Here is an 18,567-nt window from a genome sequence, read left to right as displayed (position 1 = left end):
TAAAAGCAGTTATGGTTGTGGGTTGGTGGCTGAACCTCATCCAGATTTTGCCACACTAAGCAAAGGCAATTATTTTGCCAAATAAATGCTAAAGAATGCTGATTATAGAGTTCTGCAGTTCTTCATTGTTAATGATCAGAATTACAACATTGCTTCTCAATCATGTCAATGTCATCACCAATACACATGTGTTTAAGTGCAGACCTACAAATCACTTTCCTAGCAATGTTAGATTGTATAGATTTTGCTGAAGTAAGTCAATTGTATTTCATCCTCCTCAGACCCTTAAATAATAAAGTTTTCCATTTAGAGTTATCCAACCTAAGTATCATTTTGGAAAATATTTTTCTAGTTGTTTCATTAAACCTGGTTGTTTCTCTTTTGTTTGCATATTTATATTTAATCTTGGTTTAGGAAGAATATAAGGCACTTCATACTCATGACTTAGAGACTGATCTGCCTTACCTAATAATAAGGCAATAATGGGATAATGAATATTGTTCATGTTTATTTAAAAATATTTTTTTAAATCAAGGCCAACAGATACTAAGATTACTTTCCATAGCATCAAAGTTTAATGACTTGGTCTGAATTCTGTCAGAGAAATCAGGCAGTCCTTAACATAGGGGACTGGGCCAAAATCCAAACAGCAAAAAGACGAATATTCCCCGTTTTCTCAACACACACACATGCAAACAAATATGCATTTCTATGCACTTTTCAGTATGCAAAAGTATTTGTTTGTATCCTATGAATATAAGTGAAGTTATCAGAGGTAACTGAAGACATATTATTATGGATGAAGGAATTATTCTAGGAAACTAAGAAAAAAATATGGCACAAACACGGAGTTAATAGAGGCTGGTTTCCAGAATAACTAAGAATTGGGAAGGATCCCTGGCATTGAAAATGAAATGGTGGGGAAGGGAAAGCCTTGCCCTTCACTCTACTCACCCCTACTCACAGTCACGGAGGACCTGAAGAAGAGTTTGGCACCACTGGTAGGAGAGATCTGTAAGGCAATGGAAACAACTAAATAGGAAAAGTGGTTTCTAGGTTTCCAGGAAAACACTGAGGAAAAAGTGCCACTCTTAAGTTCTGTTCTAAAATAGGATTCTTGAATGTTAGCTTGTTTTACATTTTGCTTAAAAAGATGATGTTCAATATTTGGAAATCAAAGAAAGACAACAGATGTGCTAAGAACAGGAATTCTGTTACGTATCATCTGCTTTTAAGTCTCTAAATTTTAGAATTAGAACACTGGGCAGGAATGTACCACACAGATGCTGGAGGTGGCTCAGGAAGCAGCAAACCATCACTGTGCAACCCGTCTGCTTTTGCACACTAAGTAGCCAATGTAGACCCCGCAAGCATTGGGTTGGGAAAGCAGCTTCCCAAAGAATTTCACTCTAGGATCCAATCTTGATTCTACCACTTATAACTATGATTTGAGAAAGTTACTGTACCTTTCTGTACCTCAGTTTTCGTATCAGCAAAATTGAATGATGATATTTTACATTCACTTCATTAAGCTGTGAGAATTAAGTAAGATAATATGTGTAAAGCATCAAGGTTGGCAATTGGGACATCGTAAGTAGCAAATGAATATCAAGTAGCAGCATTGGTATTGCTAATAGTAGTCAATGTTTTCTTTTTGACCCATAAAAAATGTGAAAATTGTAACTATGTCCTGGTTGTTTCCACATTAAGGAGAAATTACGACAACTACGAGATAGCATTATTGGAAAAAGGCCAGAAGAAGAAAATGTCTATAGTAAGTAAGATTTGCCTGCTATAAAGTGATTAAGTTGAATGTTCAGGGACTGTGGAGTTGAATGGGCCTGATTTCAAATCTAAACCTCAACAATTCCTAGCCATCTAACATGGAGAAAATCTTAATCTCTGGTAGTCAAACTCCTTGTCTACAAAATATGCATCTATAACTATATATGCATCTGAGAGTGCTTGGGTGAGTTAACATAAAATACTTATATTCTCTGGTTCATAATGAAAGTTCATAATGAACCAGAGAATATAACTATTTTATATGTTATAAATATAATAAAGTCTTGTTACTCTCTTTCTTTTGATATCTATGTAAGTTGCAAAAAAAAATACTGCTCCATTTTTTAATAATCCATTACATAAGAAATCAAGGCCAGGCATGGTGGCTCACACCTGTAATCCTAGCACTTTGAGAGGCTGAGGCAGGCAGATCAGTTGAGGTCAGGAGTTCTAGACTAGCCTGGCCAACATGGTGGAACCCCATCTCTACCAAAAATATAAAAATTAGCCAGGTGTGGTGGTACATGCCTGTAATCCCAGGTACTCAGGAGGCTGAGGCAGGAGAATTGCTTGAACCCCCAGGATGCACAGATGTTGCAATGAGGTGAGATCACACCATTACACTCACTCCAGCCTGGGTGACAGAGTGACACTCTGTCTCAATTAAAAAAAAAAAAGAAAAAGAAATCAAATGATTAAAGAGGCATGCTTTTTAATAAGTTTGGATATTCTTCATATAGTGAATTCTCACAATTGTCAATGTATGTATCATTTTAAAATTTCTAATAATTAAAAGTGGCTCTGGCAGTGGAGATTAGAGGAGGGGACTCTCTGTATTAAGCAAATCAAACATTATTAAGATGGTAAGTCTTTTGCAAAAATAAACAACATATTCCAAAATTAAAAATAAATAATGTTGTCACTATCTGACCACTCTTTCCCCAAGACTCTACCCATGCACAGATAATTAAAAACTTACAACCACTAAAAGAGTGTGAAAGCTTCCATCTCTTCCATTTTCATTAATATTGCATAGCTTTTAGCTAGTCCTTCATGTTGAAACTCATTTCTCTTCATATTATAGAGTTGTTATTTTTCTAGGGAGAATTCCTTAAGCTCCTTAAAATGTTTTCTAAAACACAAATATACTTTCTAAAATAATTAAGGTCTTAAAGACAGGGCCATCTTATGGGTAACAGAACCTCCATTCTAATATGAATAAGATTAAAATTTTAATGATTTATAAAATTACAAGTTATATAAATAATCTTACCAAGGAGCCTTAAAAAGCTAACATTTATTATCTCCTATATATTATTGTTTCTTACAATAACTCTATGAGGTAGGAAATATTCCCAGTTCATAAATAAGGAAACTGTGGCGCTGAGAAACTGAAGTTAAAGGACAAACATAAGAAGTGACAAGCCATTTCTGTTTAATTCAAAATCAATGCTCTTAATTATCAGTGCCTTAATTATGACTCAGTTAGTTCTCCTTTCAGCCACATTGAAATAAATACCACACAAATTTTTCTATTGCATAGGACACTAAAACTGGGCAAATATATGAAGCAAGTGATATTAGGAGGCAGACAATAGGTAGCCAAGGACTATAAATAATTCTAGAGACAAGCAGTACTCACGAAGTGTCTCTCATTATGGCATAGGTTTCTGCCAGAGGAATATTTCTTGACTATACTCTGAGCAAAGAAAAGTAGTCCTGTTGAACTGAGAAGGCAGACATCCCAGTTCAGGGCAGCTGACGCTGCTAGAATGGGTGTGGTGGGTCACTGAGAGGAGGTGGCTGTGTAGAGAGGTAGCCTAAGAGGTCCATGTGAAGGACTCCACAAGTCTGTGGCTGAGAGATGAGCTGTACATGTGCAAGGCGAGACAGTCAAACCATGCAAGATAGCAACTTCTAGGACATTGAAAGCAAAAGAGAGACACTAGATGTTGTGCAGAGTTGAGGAAAAGCCAGTCTGTGAATGTTTAATTTCTGTCCCTGTTGAATTAGAGACCTTAATACCTCCTTAAAATATCTGACATTCTGCTGTGACACCCAAAAGATGTAATGAGTAAAGACCATGACTCAGAGTAAGAGCTACTATAGACATGCCCTAACAAAATCCCAAACCAAGCCCCAACAAGATCTATACAGGAGACAGAGTTTGTAGGCTGACTGAACTTATAAACTCAGGACCTTAAAAAGAAGACACCTTGGGCTTTCTATTGCAATAAACCCAAGGTGAAAAAGAATAAAATTAAGTCTATACAAGTTCTTGCCAGTAATTGAGCTGCCTACTAAAACAAGAACATACTGTCATTGGAAGAATATTCTAGAATCCAGAATATACAACACGTTATCTATAATGCCCAGTGTTCAATTAAAAAAAGACATACAAAGAAATGGGAAAGTGTAATCTTAATGAAGAAAAAGAAACCATAGACAGAACCTGAGATGTTGGATGTTGTTGATCTTAGCAAATGGACTTTAAACACCTCTTATAAACACTGAATTTAATGAAAAATATGGCTTTAAGGACAGAATAAATAGGGAATCTCAGCAGAAAAGAAAATGAAATAAAAGGACTAAGTAGAATGTATAGAAAAGTACAATAAAATAAATAAAAATTCATCAGATTAACTTATTAGCAATTTGGAGATGACAAATTAAGAGTTAGGAAGCAAATTAAGACAGATCAATAGAAATTATCCAATTTGATTTTCAAAGAGATAAAAAGACTTTGAAAATGAACAGAACCCAAGGACATTTATGACAAATAATGCATTCTATAATGCATGTAATTAAGACCCAGGAGAAAAGAATAAAAGGGGGCAAAACACTTAAAAAAAAATGACCAAAAACTTGCCAAATTTAAAGCAAACCACTTGCATATTTTTGCAAAAGTTTTAAGAAACGAAATTAGCATAATTTTTAAAAGAAGGACTTCCAGGCAACTTATTTTTTCAAGCTACTTTAAGCCAAGGTAAAAAAAAATTCTTGAAAGCACCCAAAGACACATTAAATATAGAGGGAAAAAGATAACAATATTCAATAATTTATTATCAGAAACAATGGAGGATTAAAGACAATATGATCATATCTTTAAAGTCCTAAAAAAAAAAATTGACCACTTAGAATTCTAAATCCAGAGGGAATTTACCTCAAAAATGTGATAAAATAAAGACATTTTTAGATAAATGAAATGAAATAATTCATAGCAAAATTACAATAGAATAAATGTTTGAATATCTCAGAGAAGATGAAGGGATATTAACAAACAAACTCAGATTCTCACTGAGGGAATCTATAGGAAAAAGAATACTGAAAATTATACAAAGAAGGTAGATATAAAACATTATATTTTCCTTTTTCTAATAAATTACTTCACAGACAACAGTTTAAAGCAAAATAATAAAACTTAAGTTAGAAGTTATATAATATGAAGAAGAAAATATGAAAAAAATCATGCAAAGGACAGTGGAGTCAGATAAATAGAATTTTATGTTTCCAAAATGGTTATATGATAGAGTGTAAAGTGTAAAGATTCAGCTATAAAGTAGGAAAAGGAGAGGGTAAAGTAAGAAACATGATGTGTCAAGTATAAGGCGTGAAGTACTATGGGGTATACTACTGTCTCAAGATCTAAGTTGAAGATGCATATTTTAAAAATAGAAAGCAACCATTATAAAATTAGATAAAAACAAATATACTTAGGAAACCTATAAAGGAAATAAAATAGATCATTTAAAAAACTGTTTCATTTACCAAAAATAAAGAAGCAAACTAGACAAAGAGGAACATAAACAAAATGGATAAGTGAAGAACCAAGAAGATGGTAGTATTTAACTAAGCCACATCAATAATTATATTAAAGGCAACTGAATTAAATGCTTCTTTTAAAAAGCAGACATCTTCAGACTGGAAACATAAGCAATACCCAACATTAAGCTGTCTAAAAGACATATATTTTAGATATAAAACACAGATAGTTTGAAAGTAAAGGATAGTAAAAGGTCACTATGACAACAGTAATCATAAGCATAAAAAATAGTATTACAAAAGATAAACAAGGATATTACATACAGATAAAAAAGCAGTTCACTAGAAAGATATAGCGATTCTAAATATCTGTATAATATAAAATGATTTTATATTATATATAGGAGTTTTACTAAAACTCCTGAAACAAAATCTGACTGTACACAAAGATATTTCCACTTCTTTCTTACTAATAGAACAAACAGACAAAAGCCAGTAAAGCTACAGAAGACCTAAATAACACTATCAGTTAACTTGACCTGATATTTACCAAAAAAAAATTTTTTAAGTCAGAATACATATTTATTAAAGGTATACATGGAGGTTCATCAAGATGGAACACAGGCTAGATGATCAAAAAAGTTTCAGTAAATTTCTAAATACTGAAATCTTCAGAGTACAAAAAATTTCAGTCTTTTAGGATCTTATATTCTCTTACCACAACAGAAGTAAATTAGAAATCAATTAAAAATCGTATATCTAGAACATCTCCCAATATATTCAGAAATTAAATATGATATTCAAAATAATGTGAGGGTTAAGTAAAAAATCATATGAAAGTATTTAAACCTGAAACTAATGAAGAAAACATCAAAATTTGTGGAATACAGATAAAAGAAGTATGTTGTTACAGCTAAAGGGAAATATATTACTACAACTAATATACTAGAAAATAACAAAAAGCTTGAAGTCAATGATTTAACTTTCCACCTTAGAAAAATAGAAAATGAAAAGCAAACCTCCAAAAAGAGGTAAGAGGAGAGAAATAATTCAGATCAGAAATCTGTAAAAAAGGAAAGAGATAAAACAGAAAATAAAATTAAAAATAAGTTGTTTGAAAACATAAATTTGATAAGCCCATGGGAAGAATGATCAAGGAAAATAAAAAAGAAAATAAGATACCTAAATCAGCAATTAAATTGGGTTACTGCGACAGATCCTACGGACATTAAAAAGATACCAAGGGCCAGGTGCTGTGGCATTGGCCAACCACCATGGCTTACACCTGTAATCCCAGCACTTCGGGAGGCTGAGGCAGCTGGATCACCTAAGGTCAAGAGTTTGAGACAAGCCTGGCCAACATGGTGAAACCCCATCTTTACTAAAAACACAAAAAATTAGCCAGGTGCCTGTAATCCCAGCTACTCTGGAGGCTTAGGCAGGAGAATCACTTGAACCTGGGCGGTAGAGGTTGCAGTGAGTCAAGAATGCGCCACTGCACTCCAGCCTGGGTGACATAGTAAGAGTCTATATCAAAAAAAAAAAGATACTAAGAAAATATAATTAACTTTCTGCCAATACATTTTACAACTTACACCAAAAAGAACAAATTACTTGAAAAACAAAACTTGCCGAAACTGACTCAAAAATAAAAATCCACACTCCTCTAAGTATACCTCTTTGTACAATTCTCACTTTTAGAACTTTGTTAATATTTTACATATTCAGTGAATGAAGACAAGGCAGAGATAGGAGATAAAATGGAATATAAACAAAAAATGTATTATGGATAATAAGATACAGGTTTTTTATTGTCTGAGAAACTAGTTATAATTAAGGAAAAAGAAGGGCTAGAATGAGTGTTATGGTATTGCACTGGAATTGGAGGTAAAAGTATAACAAATCATGGCTGATCATATATAATTACACAGAGATAAATGTAGAAATATAGTTGTGTGTACAAATATATATATTTCTTTAGCTCATTCCGCTGAGAGGACCTAGAGGCAGTGACAGCCCAGCACCAATGAGCACATCTAGTCCCTAGGTCTTCGTTTATGATAGTAAATGGCCCATAAGCATGTGAAAAGATGCTCAATATCATGAATCATTAGGAAAAAGAAAATTCAACTACAATGATTTACCAACATACAAAATGTATAATGAATTACAATTTTAAAAGACTGTTGGTTAGGATGTGGAACTGGATATGCACTGTATGCATTGCTTATGGAAATATAAAGTGGAGTGATTACTGTAGAGTTATCAAATATACACTTACCATATGACCTAGTCATTCCACTCCAGGGGTGGGTGTGTGTGTGTGTGTGTGTGTGTGTGTGTTTGTTTGTTTTTGAGAAGGATTCTCACACTGTTGCCCAGGCTGTAGTGCAGTGGTGCGATCTCGGCTCACTGCAATCTCCACCTCCTGAGTTCAAGCAATTCTCCTCCCTCAGCCTCCCGAGTACCTGGGACTACTACAGGTGTGCACCACCACACCCAGCTAATTTTATTTTGTATTTTTGGTAGAGAGGGGATTTCACCATGTTGGCCAGGATGGTCTCAATCTCCTGACCTCGTGATCCGCCCACCTTGACCTCCCAAAGTGCTGGGATTACAGGTGTGAGCCACTGCACCCAGCCCAGGTTTTTCCCCAAGACAAAGAAATGCCTGTGTTCACCCAAAGACTTGTTCCCAAAAGTTCATTGGCAGTTTCATTTGTAGTATCCAAACTGGAAACAATTACACTAAGTTATTAAAACATATCCAAATGTCCAATAGAAGAATACATAATTATATGGAATGCTACTTAGCAATAAAAAGGAATACCTACTATTATAACAAAAATATAAATGAATCTCACAGACACTACACATACTGAGTGAAATATATCAAATAACAAGGATGGGTCAGACACAAAGGAATACTAGAGAATGTTGCAGTGTTCCATTTATCTGGAATTCTAGATAAAACTAATCTAGACAAAATTATAGAAGTAGAAATTGTTAGGGGTGGCAAATATCCAGGTTACCAACAGCAAATCCATATAGGTCTAGAGCAACCTCAATTCTTGTCTGCTCAGAAGAAAGAATTTGACAGAGGGGCATAAGGCAGAAAAAGAGACTGAGGCAAGTTTCAGGGCTGGAGTAGAAGTTTATTAAAAAGCTTTAGAGCCGGAGGAAAAGAAAAGTACATTTGGAAGAGACCCCAGCAGGCACTGTGGAGGTCAAGTTCCCTGTTTAACCTTAATCTTAAGACGTTATATGCTGGCTCACTTCCAGCGTCTTGCACTCCTTTCCCTTCATTCTTCTCTAAGGGTGAGCTGCCCACATGCATGGTGTCCTCCTTACACTTGGGAGGTGAGCATGCGCATTGTGTTCAGAAAGTTGTGTGCATGCCCACATGATGCTTTCTTTCCTTTTCCAGTGGAATGCCTCTGGAAGGTCATAATCCACCATTTTGTCTCTTAATGTGCATGCTGGAGCTCACTCACCCAATTCCTGAAAATTATTGGAAGTTGATTACCAATTTCGAGTGTTTTTATCTGTTTGGGAAATTGCCTCTGCCTGGTGCCAGTGATCAATTATCACTTTAGTGTGACAATTCTGGACCATCAGGAAATTGCTTATCTCTGGCACAGGCTGCCAATTATCATTTTTAGAAAGGCAGTGTGATAACTGCCGAACCATCACTTGATGGTCACCTGACATTCCTGGTGGGTGATGGGGAGCCCTCTCCTGCCCCATTCCTGCCTGGCTAGCTACCTACTGCAACAAAATCAGATCAGGGGTTGCCATGAGTAATATTTTGGTGACAACTGACATGTGGGAGAATTAGGGAATATTCTGTGGAGATAAAATGGTCTCTATCTTAATTGAGTTGGCGGGTACATGGCCATATATACATTTGTCAAAAATTATCAACCTCTTCCCTTATAAATGGTTGAATTGTATGTAATTATTCCTGAATAAAATTGATTTTTAATAAGAATGAAGTAGCTCAAGCTAAGGGAATATCAAGACAGAACAGCAAGCTTGTATTAAATGTCAAACATATCTAAAATCATAATATCTTGAGACAAAGGTTGGGAGAGAAAAAGACAAAAGTAATAAAAAGCATGGTTTCACTCATAGTAGATAAATTTGGGGTTGGTATTTTTAGATCAGATTGTGAGATTTCATAGTGACCTCAAAGACAAGAAGTAGTTCAACAATAAAAAAAGAGATAATTTAAGATAAATATTGGACAAAACTCAGGAGAACATGCTTTTTTTGTCTTCTAGATAAACTCACCATTGTGCATCATCCAAGTGGTAAGTGCTTGGTATTTATTGAAGGATTTAAGACTCAAAGTACAGAGTAAATCAATTTCAATATTAATGTAAACCTAATAGGATTAGGAAAGTCAGTGTAAAAATTCTCATAGATTTTATATTTATATGCAAAACTACTTGACATCCAAAATAAACGGGAAGCGACTATAAAATAGCAACACTGAAGACATCATGATATAATAAAAGGACAGTGAATTTTGAATTCTTGATTGATCCTACTGTTCACAACTTACTAATTGTGACCTACGGCAAGTCACTAAGCTCTTTAGGCCTTGGTTTTCTCATATACAATATGTAGATAAGAATTGTACCATGGGTAATTGCTAGAAAGACTGATGATATATGTAAATGGAACCTTGTGCTTGATACTTGAGAGTTACTGATAGAGCAAATGAAATTTGAGAAACACTTGAGGAAGTAATTCATTTCCATGTGATTGGGGGAATGTGTGTTGAATACTGAGACAGTAAGGAAGAGCTAGAGGTCAGCTAGGGAGCTATTGAATATTCTAGAAGCAACTGTCCACAGCTTGGACCAAAACACTGACTGTGGGAATGAAGAAGCCATAGAACTGAGCCCTGTGGCTGAGATGAGAAATGCAAAGCCAGTGATAAAGGCAGGAGGAGCAGTAGTCTAGGAGAGCAGGGAGTAGAAGGAGCAGGTGTTCATGGAGAAGTGTGTTTTGTAATTGGCCAATCCTGGTGAATGTGGAAAAGAAAAGGAAGAAGGAATAATCAAGTGGAGGTTGTTACTCAGTGGTGTTGGAAAGATTGCTTCTAAACTCAATTGACTCCTGTAAGTCCTCAGTAGCCTACCCAAGTCAATCCACATGGGCAGGAGAAATTAATAGCATATGCCAGAGGGCCTTTTCAATATCCCCCTTTTATCTTTTTGGTAATTTTTCTCTTCATCCGTATCCTACCTTTGTAAAAATCATTTTTAAGAAGTACTGAATAAATGATTCATCAAATATGTAAATGAATAAAGAGGTAATAACAGAGTTTGTATTTCTAGGTAAGGAAACTGCCCACAATGAAAATATGTTTTATAACATACCCTTCAGCAATAAGGTAGGTTGTATTTATTTTGATTTTTATAAAATGCAAAAAAATAACTTGGTTAAAAAAGAACATGAAAACCTTCTATTCTGTCTGTGCTTTTAAACATTCTAACAAATATTAACAAAATAGGTTAGGTGCACCTTTATATACAAAATCTATGAACAGTAATTTAAGGAAATTAACTATTCAGAAAAAAACAAAGAGGGAACTCAAAGGAAAAAGCCGCTGAGACCAAAGTGTGGTTATATTCAACATGCACAGACCAAAGAAAAAATTAGAGGAATTATCAATACATGAGTTTCAACAATAGAAATATGATGAGTCTACTGCATTTGAATCACAATGTATACAGTCCTTAAACTCTGGGATGTTAGTAGGGGAAGTATAACTCCAAAATATTATCAATGTAAATATGCATTACTTCACATCATATAGTTAACTAAAACTAAATTGCTAATGAGAAGCTATTAATAACACTAAGCAAAGACAGCAGCAATGGAAAACTAAGACCAATGCAAGAAAACATTGATAATGTCCTGACTACAATTTTTTTCATAAAAATGTTATTCCAGCTATCTGCATATATGATGTAACACACTTGCCCTGCTAGTAATGGTCCTGTAGCAACTGGGTTTCTTGCTAAAATCCTGAATCGGAGTCTTTGCTAAGTTCTTATAATGAACAAATTTTAATTTTCCAAAGTCTAATAACCCTTTAAGCTCTTTGTATATTTCAAATAAGTCATAAGTGATCATAAAAATCATTCACCATTAAAAACTAATTGAAGTATTTGCATTTTTATTCTTCTGTAGCCTACCATCAACCTGTGTGTATGTGTATATATGTGTGTTTGTGTGTGCATATAGAGAGAGAAAAAAAAAAGAGAGAGAGACTCATTAGACTCATTCAAATGTAGCAAAATTGTGGGGTGCACTATGGCTTTAGGGCTTATGAAAATATCAACCAAGATTCTTCTACAAGAGCTGCACAAACATGGCAGTTTTGGAAAGGAGATTTTGAATAAGAGGAAAAGAATACAAATACCCAGTGCTTTGTAAACTGGTCTCTCTCAAAATGGAAATAAAATTTGAATTAAAGAACTTGGATGCAGTTGAACTTTACAATGATTCTGTTTCCTTTTAAAATGGAAGACTGTCTTTCCAATTGTCTCTGCAAAGCTGTTTTTCCATGGCTGCGAAAGGCAACTATAACTTTGTCATATTTCTTTGTTCAACCTTAAAATAGAAACAAAGAGAAATGCTAGCTCTGTATCTTTTTTTTTTTTTTTTTTCCAGCTTCCTGCTCGACCTCAAGTTGAAAAGGAATTTAGTTTCTGTTGCAGGAAAGATCATTAAAGAAGGTAAAATACTAGCTATGTATATTTTTTAGAAAACCTATAAAAGCCTTGATAGGGACTTGAAGGAATCATTTGTCTAAAAACAGAATTCTTTAAATATTTCATTGTATTCTCCTAAAAGGATTAACGTGTATTTTTCAAGCTAAAGGTGATTGCTCCATAGAAAGATTTATGTGTAGGGGTGATTTAATGCCAGCTAATGAATTTAAATTGATAAGCTATTATTCACTAATACATTTTCTATTATCTCACTTCCAGGTTATTATAATGAAACTCAAGAATCTACAGACATTTTGCTTTCAGGGTGAAGTAAGCTTGCATTTGGATCGCCTGCTCTCTTTAGAGCAAATCTATACTGTGAAAGCAGAAACAAGCCTTCAGATTTCAGAATTTGTTATTGGCCGAATTTATTGTCATTATACCTGCTTAATATGGTTAAATTAATATTAAAACAGAATACCATGGAGTAATTGCATTATTTGAAAATTCTTGCATTTTACAATGCACTTTACCTCTGAAGCAGCTAAATCCCATTTTAAAAATTAAAGGAAAACAAGCAGAGAGAAATTAAATGCTGTGTAACAAAGTTATGGGGTCTGCTTGGGCGCACTAACCTCAACAGATTATTCCTCCGCTCCTAAGAATAACCATGAAAATACAAATTTACTGGTCACCTATTTGCTTTTTACATAGCTGGTCCATTTTCCGAATTTCTCACATTCAGAGTTGTAGTTACTATTGCTACATCATGTTTGCAAAAACTTTGTCTTATTTAGTACCTATTTGCATATAATCCTGAAAGCATTATTTGAAAACTTTTCTATATCTCAAATTAATTTACATTTTTATAACCTACCTTTTTATTAAAAGACTTGCAATTTTATCAACCTATTTCTTAGAAACAATTTACTAGCTTAGAATAGAATGCAATTTTATCATACTATAATTTTCATGTACAAATGCGACAAATAAATTGAATGTTTAAAACTGTGTCTCGGTTTTTAAAGTAAATTTATGATAATTAGCCAATAAGATTGGTTTCTTGGACTATTGGCCAATACATTTTTCTGCTTACCAGTTTAAAGGTGCAAGTCTACGAAAAATAGTTTAAAATAAATAAACAATTGATATTACTGTACAGGGCTCATATAGTAATTGTTTTTTTCTATCTTCTAAACAGTGATAAGAATATATATTTAAAGTCATGCTATAAAACCTTTATCATGGGTTTCTTATAATTGTTAACATTCTCAAAATAAGCTCAATTTTCAAAAAATAATACTGTAGCTTGATTAATCCCTAACAAAAAGTGCTTTTGATTATGATATTTGCAAATTCAGTCCATAGTTTTACATGCAAAATTTCAAGAACTGGCATGTCCTTTCACACACTAAGCCCCCATTTCTGTGGCCTGGCCCAGCCAAAGATCAGAAAAAGAAATAAGACATTTCCTTGGAGATGTGGAGCATTTCGAAAAGAGTCATAGCCACTGCCAGCAAGGAAAGGCCCAAATATCTTCTGAAGATTTTGAACTGAATTTTCAGAGTTCGTATATCTTATGTTTTTTATCATCCCTTCTTCAAATTAAATATATTCCCAAGCCATTACTCCTAACTTAAGCCAAGAGCAATTCCCTTCCTTAGGTTATCAAATTTATTAGCACTATGAGTTCTAGAGAAGTTGAACTGGTATTGAATGTTATCAAAAGAGTTTTATTTTGAATATTAACTCATTTATTTTCTACCTAGTCAATTTTCTAGGATAACAAAGAGGATGCATTTAAACCAGTGGATTCTTAAGTGAGATAATTATGCTGCTCCAGATATTTGGTGATATCTGGATACATTTATTATTTTCATGGCTGTGGGAGAGATATTCCTGGCATCTAGTGTGTAGAGACCAGAGATGCTGATAAACATCCTACAACATGCAAGACAAAGAATTATCCAGTCCAAACTGTCAACAGCTCTGGGATGGGGAAACCTTGATCTAGACTATGAAGTAAAATGGGACTCATACTTAAAGCTATGTTGTTAAAATAAAATCAGTTAGCTTTATACAGAGTTTTCTGAAGGTAGAAACCCCTATGACAGAATAAGTGAATGTCATTATTTTGACATGCATATGGCTTAAACTTAGATGAATCATTACAAATAATATTCAAAAGAATGGATGAGTCTAATACATTTTCATAAATCAACATTAGAGCTTCATTAGGTTCTACCAATGAAACCTCTAAGTTTTAGAAAATGAGACTATCTCAGTATTTTCTTATTAGAACGACCTTATACTCTGAGTCATTATGTTTATTTGTGCACTATTTGCTCATCTGAGTTTCTTCTTGTTTTCTCTCATGCTTAGGGTGTCTGATTTCAGTAACTTGGACTTACCTGAATTTTCACTTTATACTGCTTTTCTAAAGGACAAATATTTAGGAGAGTGCTCTGCACCATAAGCCTACTCTAGTGAATCCCAGCTGATTAGCACAGAGCTAGTAGGAGCCCCTCTCTGTAGCTATACCTGCCAGCTACACTTGTTGGCCTGCCTTATTTTGTGGAATCCACCTTTAAAAGTAGGGCAACCACATAAAAGAACACAAAGGGTAAGATCTCAATACCTTAGACCTCATATTCATAAATGGTAATGTATCATTTCCTCAATATTTTCATCTTTACAATGCAGATGATAATGTCCCTTACATAACTTTGTGGGTATTTAGTGACTATGTATTTAAATGAGCAGTGTACTGCTACATTCAACAGCGTGAACTTTGAAGACCAAACTAGTTTGAATCTTGGCTCAGCTATGCACTAGCTGTGTTAACAAAACATTTTTTCCATATACTGAGCCCTATTTTATCATTGATAAAATGGGATTAATAATATCAACATTAGCATAAACTGTTTGAGAATTAAAGTTAGGGAGGTAATTTATCATCCAAGGAAGACATTTTGGATCATAAAATGAAGTACCATTAATGATTACGATGAAAATCCAGGCATAAAACTGGGACTGCGTAACAGAGGAGGAGGGCGCCAAGATGGCTGAGAGAAGCCAGTGCCTGAACACAGCTCCCAGCAAATGAGATGCAAAGGGCTGGAGGACTTCACAGTTCCAAACAAAGTGCTGAGTTCTTTTCCATGGGACTGATAGGGCACTGGAATTGGGCCCAGGGAAGAAGCCACAAGGCAAGAGCCACCCAGGAGGGCAAATCAAGATGGGAGCAGCATGTCCCACCTGAAATGTGCAGCCAGCTTGGAGGGTCAGGGGACTTAACCCCCTCGGTGCTCCATTTCGGATCCTGTGCTTGCCTCATCCCTCCTGCAACCCTTGGTCCATGAGAGCCCTGCCAGACAGTGGGGCACTGTTGGTAATTGATGCAAATCTGAGCAGCAGCTATCGCTGGGCTGGGCAAATTGTCACAGGGACCTCCGCAGGAGTTTGGACTAACGCCAGTGGGACAGACCGTCCCACAGAGGGAGGCAGAGTTGAAAGCAGGGAAACAGACCATAAGGCCAGCAGGCCCCACCCCCACAGAACTCAAACTGAAGTGCTTGCTAGAGAGGTTGGCAGCAAATACACCAGCTTGACTGCAATCAGGAAGATGAGCTCTGGGAGAGACACCATTGGGAAGGTGGAGCCAATCTCACCAGCAAACAAACTCCAGGAAGGACCACCCACCCACCAACTTGACTGAACCCGAAAGAGCCCAGCAACGCCCTCTACAGGCCAAAAAAGATACAGCTCCAACCTCAACAGAAAAATGTCCACTCAGAGACTCCTCCTGAAATAACCAACTTCAAAGATTAAAGGGAGATAAATCCACCAAGATGGAAAAAAACCAGTACAGAAAGGATGAAACCACCAAAGAACAGAACACCTCTTCTCTTCCCAGGGATCACAGCTCCTCACCATCAAGGGAACAAAAAAAGAGAATGAATCTGATGAATTGACAGAAGCAGGCTTCAGCACGCGGGTAATAACAAACTTCTGTGAGTTAAAAGACCATGTTCTAACCCAATGCAAAGAAACTAACAACCTTGAAAAAAGGTTAGATGAAATGCTAACTAGAATAACCAGCTTAGAGAGGAACATAAACGACTTAATGGAGCTGAAAAACATAGTACAAGAACTTTGAGAGGGATACACAAGTTTCAATTGCTGAATCAATCAAGCAGAAAAAAGGATATCAGAGATAGAAGACCAAATCAATGAAATAAAACGAGAAGGCAAGATTAGAGAAAAAAGAGTAAAAAGAAACAAACAAAACCTCCAAGAACTATGGGATTATGTGAAAAGAACTAATCTAGGCTTGATTGGCATACCTGAATTTGATGGGGAGAATGAATCCAAGTTGGAAAACACTCATCAGGATACTATCCAAGAGAACTTTCCCAACCTAACAAGGCAGGCCAACATTCAAATCCAGAAAATACAGAGAATACCACAAAGATATTCCTCAAGAATAGCAACCCCAAGGCACATAGTTGTCAGATTCACCAGGGTTGAAATGAAGGAAAAAATCCTAAGGGCAGCCAGAGAGAAAGGTCGAGTCACCCACAAAAGAGAGCTCATCAGACTTACAGAGGATTTTTCAGCAGAAACCCTGCAAGCTAGAAGGGAATGGGGGCCAATATTCAACATCCTTAAAGAAAAGAATGTTAAACTGAGAATTTCATATCCGGCCAAACTAAGCTTCATAAATGAAGGAGAAATAACATCCTTTACAGACAAGCAATTGCTGAGAGATTTTGTCACTACAAACCTGCCTTACAGGAGCTACTGAAGGAAGTACTAAAAAGGGAAAGAAATAACCAGTACCAGCCACTACAAAAACATACCAAATGGTAAAGAATAATGAGGCAATGAAGGAGCCATGTAAATTAACAGGCAAAACAACCAGCCAGTAACAAAATGGCAGGATCAAATTGAAACATAACAATATTAACATTGAATGTAAATGGCCTAAACACTCCAATCAAAAGACACACACTGGCAAACGATAAAAAGTCAAGACCCATCAGTGTGCTGTATTCAGGAGACCCATCTCACATGCAAAGATTCACATAGACTCAAAATAAAGGGATGGAAGAAGATTTACGAAAGCAAATGGAGAGCAAAAAAAGGCAGTGGTAGTAATCCTAGTCTCTGATAAAACTGACTTTAAGCCAACAAAGATAAAAAGAGACAAAGAAGGGCATTATATAATGGTAAAAGGATCAATACAACAAGAAGAGCTAACTATCCTAAATATTTATGCATCCAATACAGGAGCACCCAAATACATAAAGCAAGTTCTTAAAGACCTACAAAGACACTTAGACTCCCACACAATAATAGTGGGAGACTTTAACACTCCACTGACAATATTGGACAGATCAGTGAGACAGAAATTCAACAAGGATATCTAGGACTTGAACGCAGATTTGGACCAAGTGGACCTAAATGACATTTACAGGACACTCCACCCCAAATTCACATAATACACATTCTTCTCAGCACCACATTGCACTTACTCCAAAACTGACCACATAATTGGAAGTAAATCACTCCTCAGCAAATGCAAAAGAACAAAAATCATAACAAACGGTCTCTCAGACCATAGCGCAATCAAATTAGAACTCAGGATTAAGAAAAGCACTCAAAACCACACAATCACATGGAAACTGAACAACTTGCTCCTGAATGAAATGAAGGCAGAAATGAAAACGTTCTTTGAAACCAACGAGAATGAAGATACAATGTACCAGATCCTATGGGACACATTTAAAGCAGTGTCTAGAGGGAAATTTATAGCAATAGATGTCCACATGAGAAACAAGGAAACATCTAAAATCAACACCCAATAATCAAAATTGAAAGAGCTAGAGGAGCAAGATCAAAAAAACTCAAAAGCAAGCAGAAGACAAGAAGTAACTAAGATCAGAGCAGAGCTGAAGGAGACAGAGATACAAAAATCCTTTCAAAAAATCAATAAATCCAGGAGCTGGTTTTTTTTAAAAGATCAACAAAATAGACCACTAGCTAGACTAATAAAAAATAAAAGAGAGAAGAATCAAATAGATGCAATAAAAAATGACAAAGGGGAGATCACCACCAATTCCTCGGAAATACAAACTACCATCAGAGATTACTTCAAACAACTCTATGTACATAAACCAGTAAATCTGGAAGAAATGGATAAATTTCTGAACACTTGCACACTCCCAAGACTAAGCCAGAAGAAGTTGAAACCCTGAATAGACCAATAACAAGGTCTGAAGTTGATG

The 18,567-nt window shown here is 35.4% G+C and overlaps 1 protein-coding gene across 4 annotated transcripts in view; it reads left to right on the top strand.

Annotated features, from left to right (window-relative positions):
* Positions 1–13,287, top strand: part of BANK1 (B cell scaffold protein with ankyrin repeats 1) — a 307,020-nt gene extending 293,733 nt beyond the window's left edge. For all 4 annotated transcript variants that reach the window (XM_032261513.1, XM_032261511.1, XM_032261514.1 and 1 more), the window contains 5 exons: positions 1,711–1,774; positions 9,830–9,859; positions 10,895–10,950; positions 12,237–12,301; positions 12,557–13,287. In XM_032261513.1, the coding sequence (XP_032117404.1) occupies positions 1,711–1,774; positions 9,830–9,859; positions 10,895–10,950; positions 12,237–12,296 (210 nt within the window). In that variant the 3' untranslated portion in view covers positions 12,297–12,301; positions 12,557–13,287. The remainder of the gene's footprint in view (positions 1–1,710; positions 1,775–9,829; positions 9,860–10,894; positions 10,951–12,236; positions 12,302–12,556) is intronic.
* The last annotated feature ends 5,280 nt before the right edge of the window (positions 13,288–18,567 follow it).

The sequence above is a fragment of the Sapajus apella genome, unplaced genomic scaffold (genome assembly GCF_009761245.1).
Source record: "Sapajus apella isolate SASKATOON/1434 unplaced genomic scaffold, GSC_monkey_1.0 scaffold124, whole genome shotgun sequence".
Taxonomy (NCBI): Eukaryota; Metazoa; Chordata; class Mammalia; order Primates; family Cebidae; genus Sapajus; species Sapajus apella.
The sequence above is the reverse complement of the archived record's forward strand: the minus strand, read 5'-3'. Positions and strand labels throughout refer to the sequence as shown.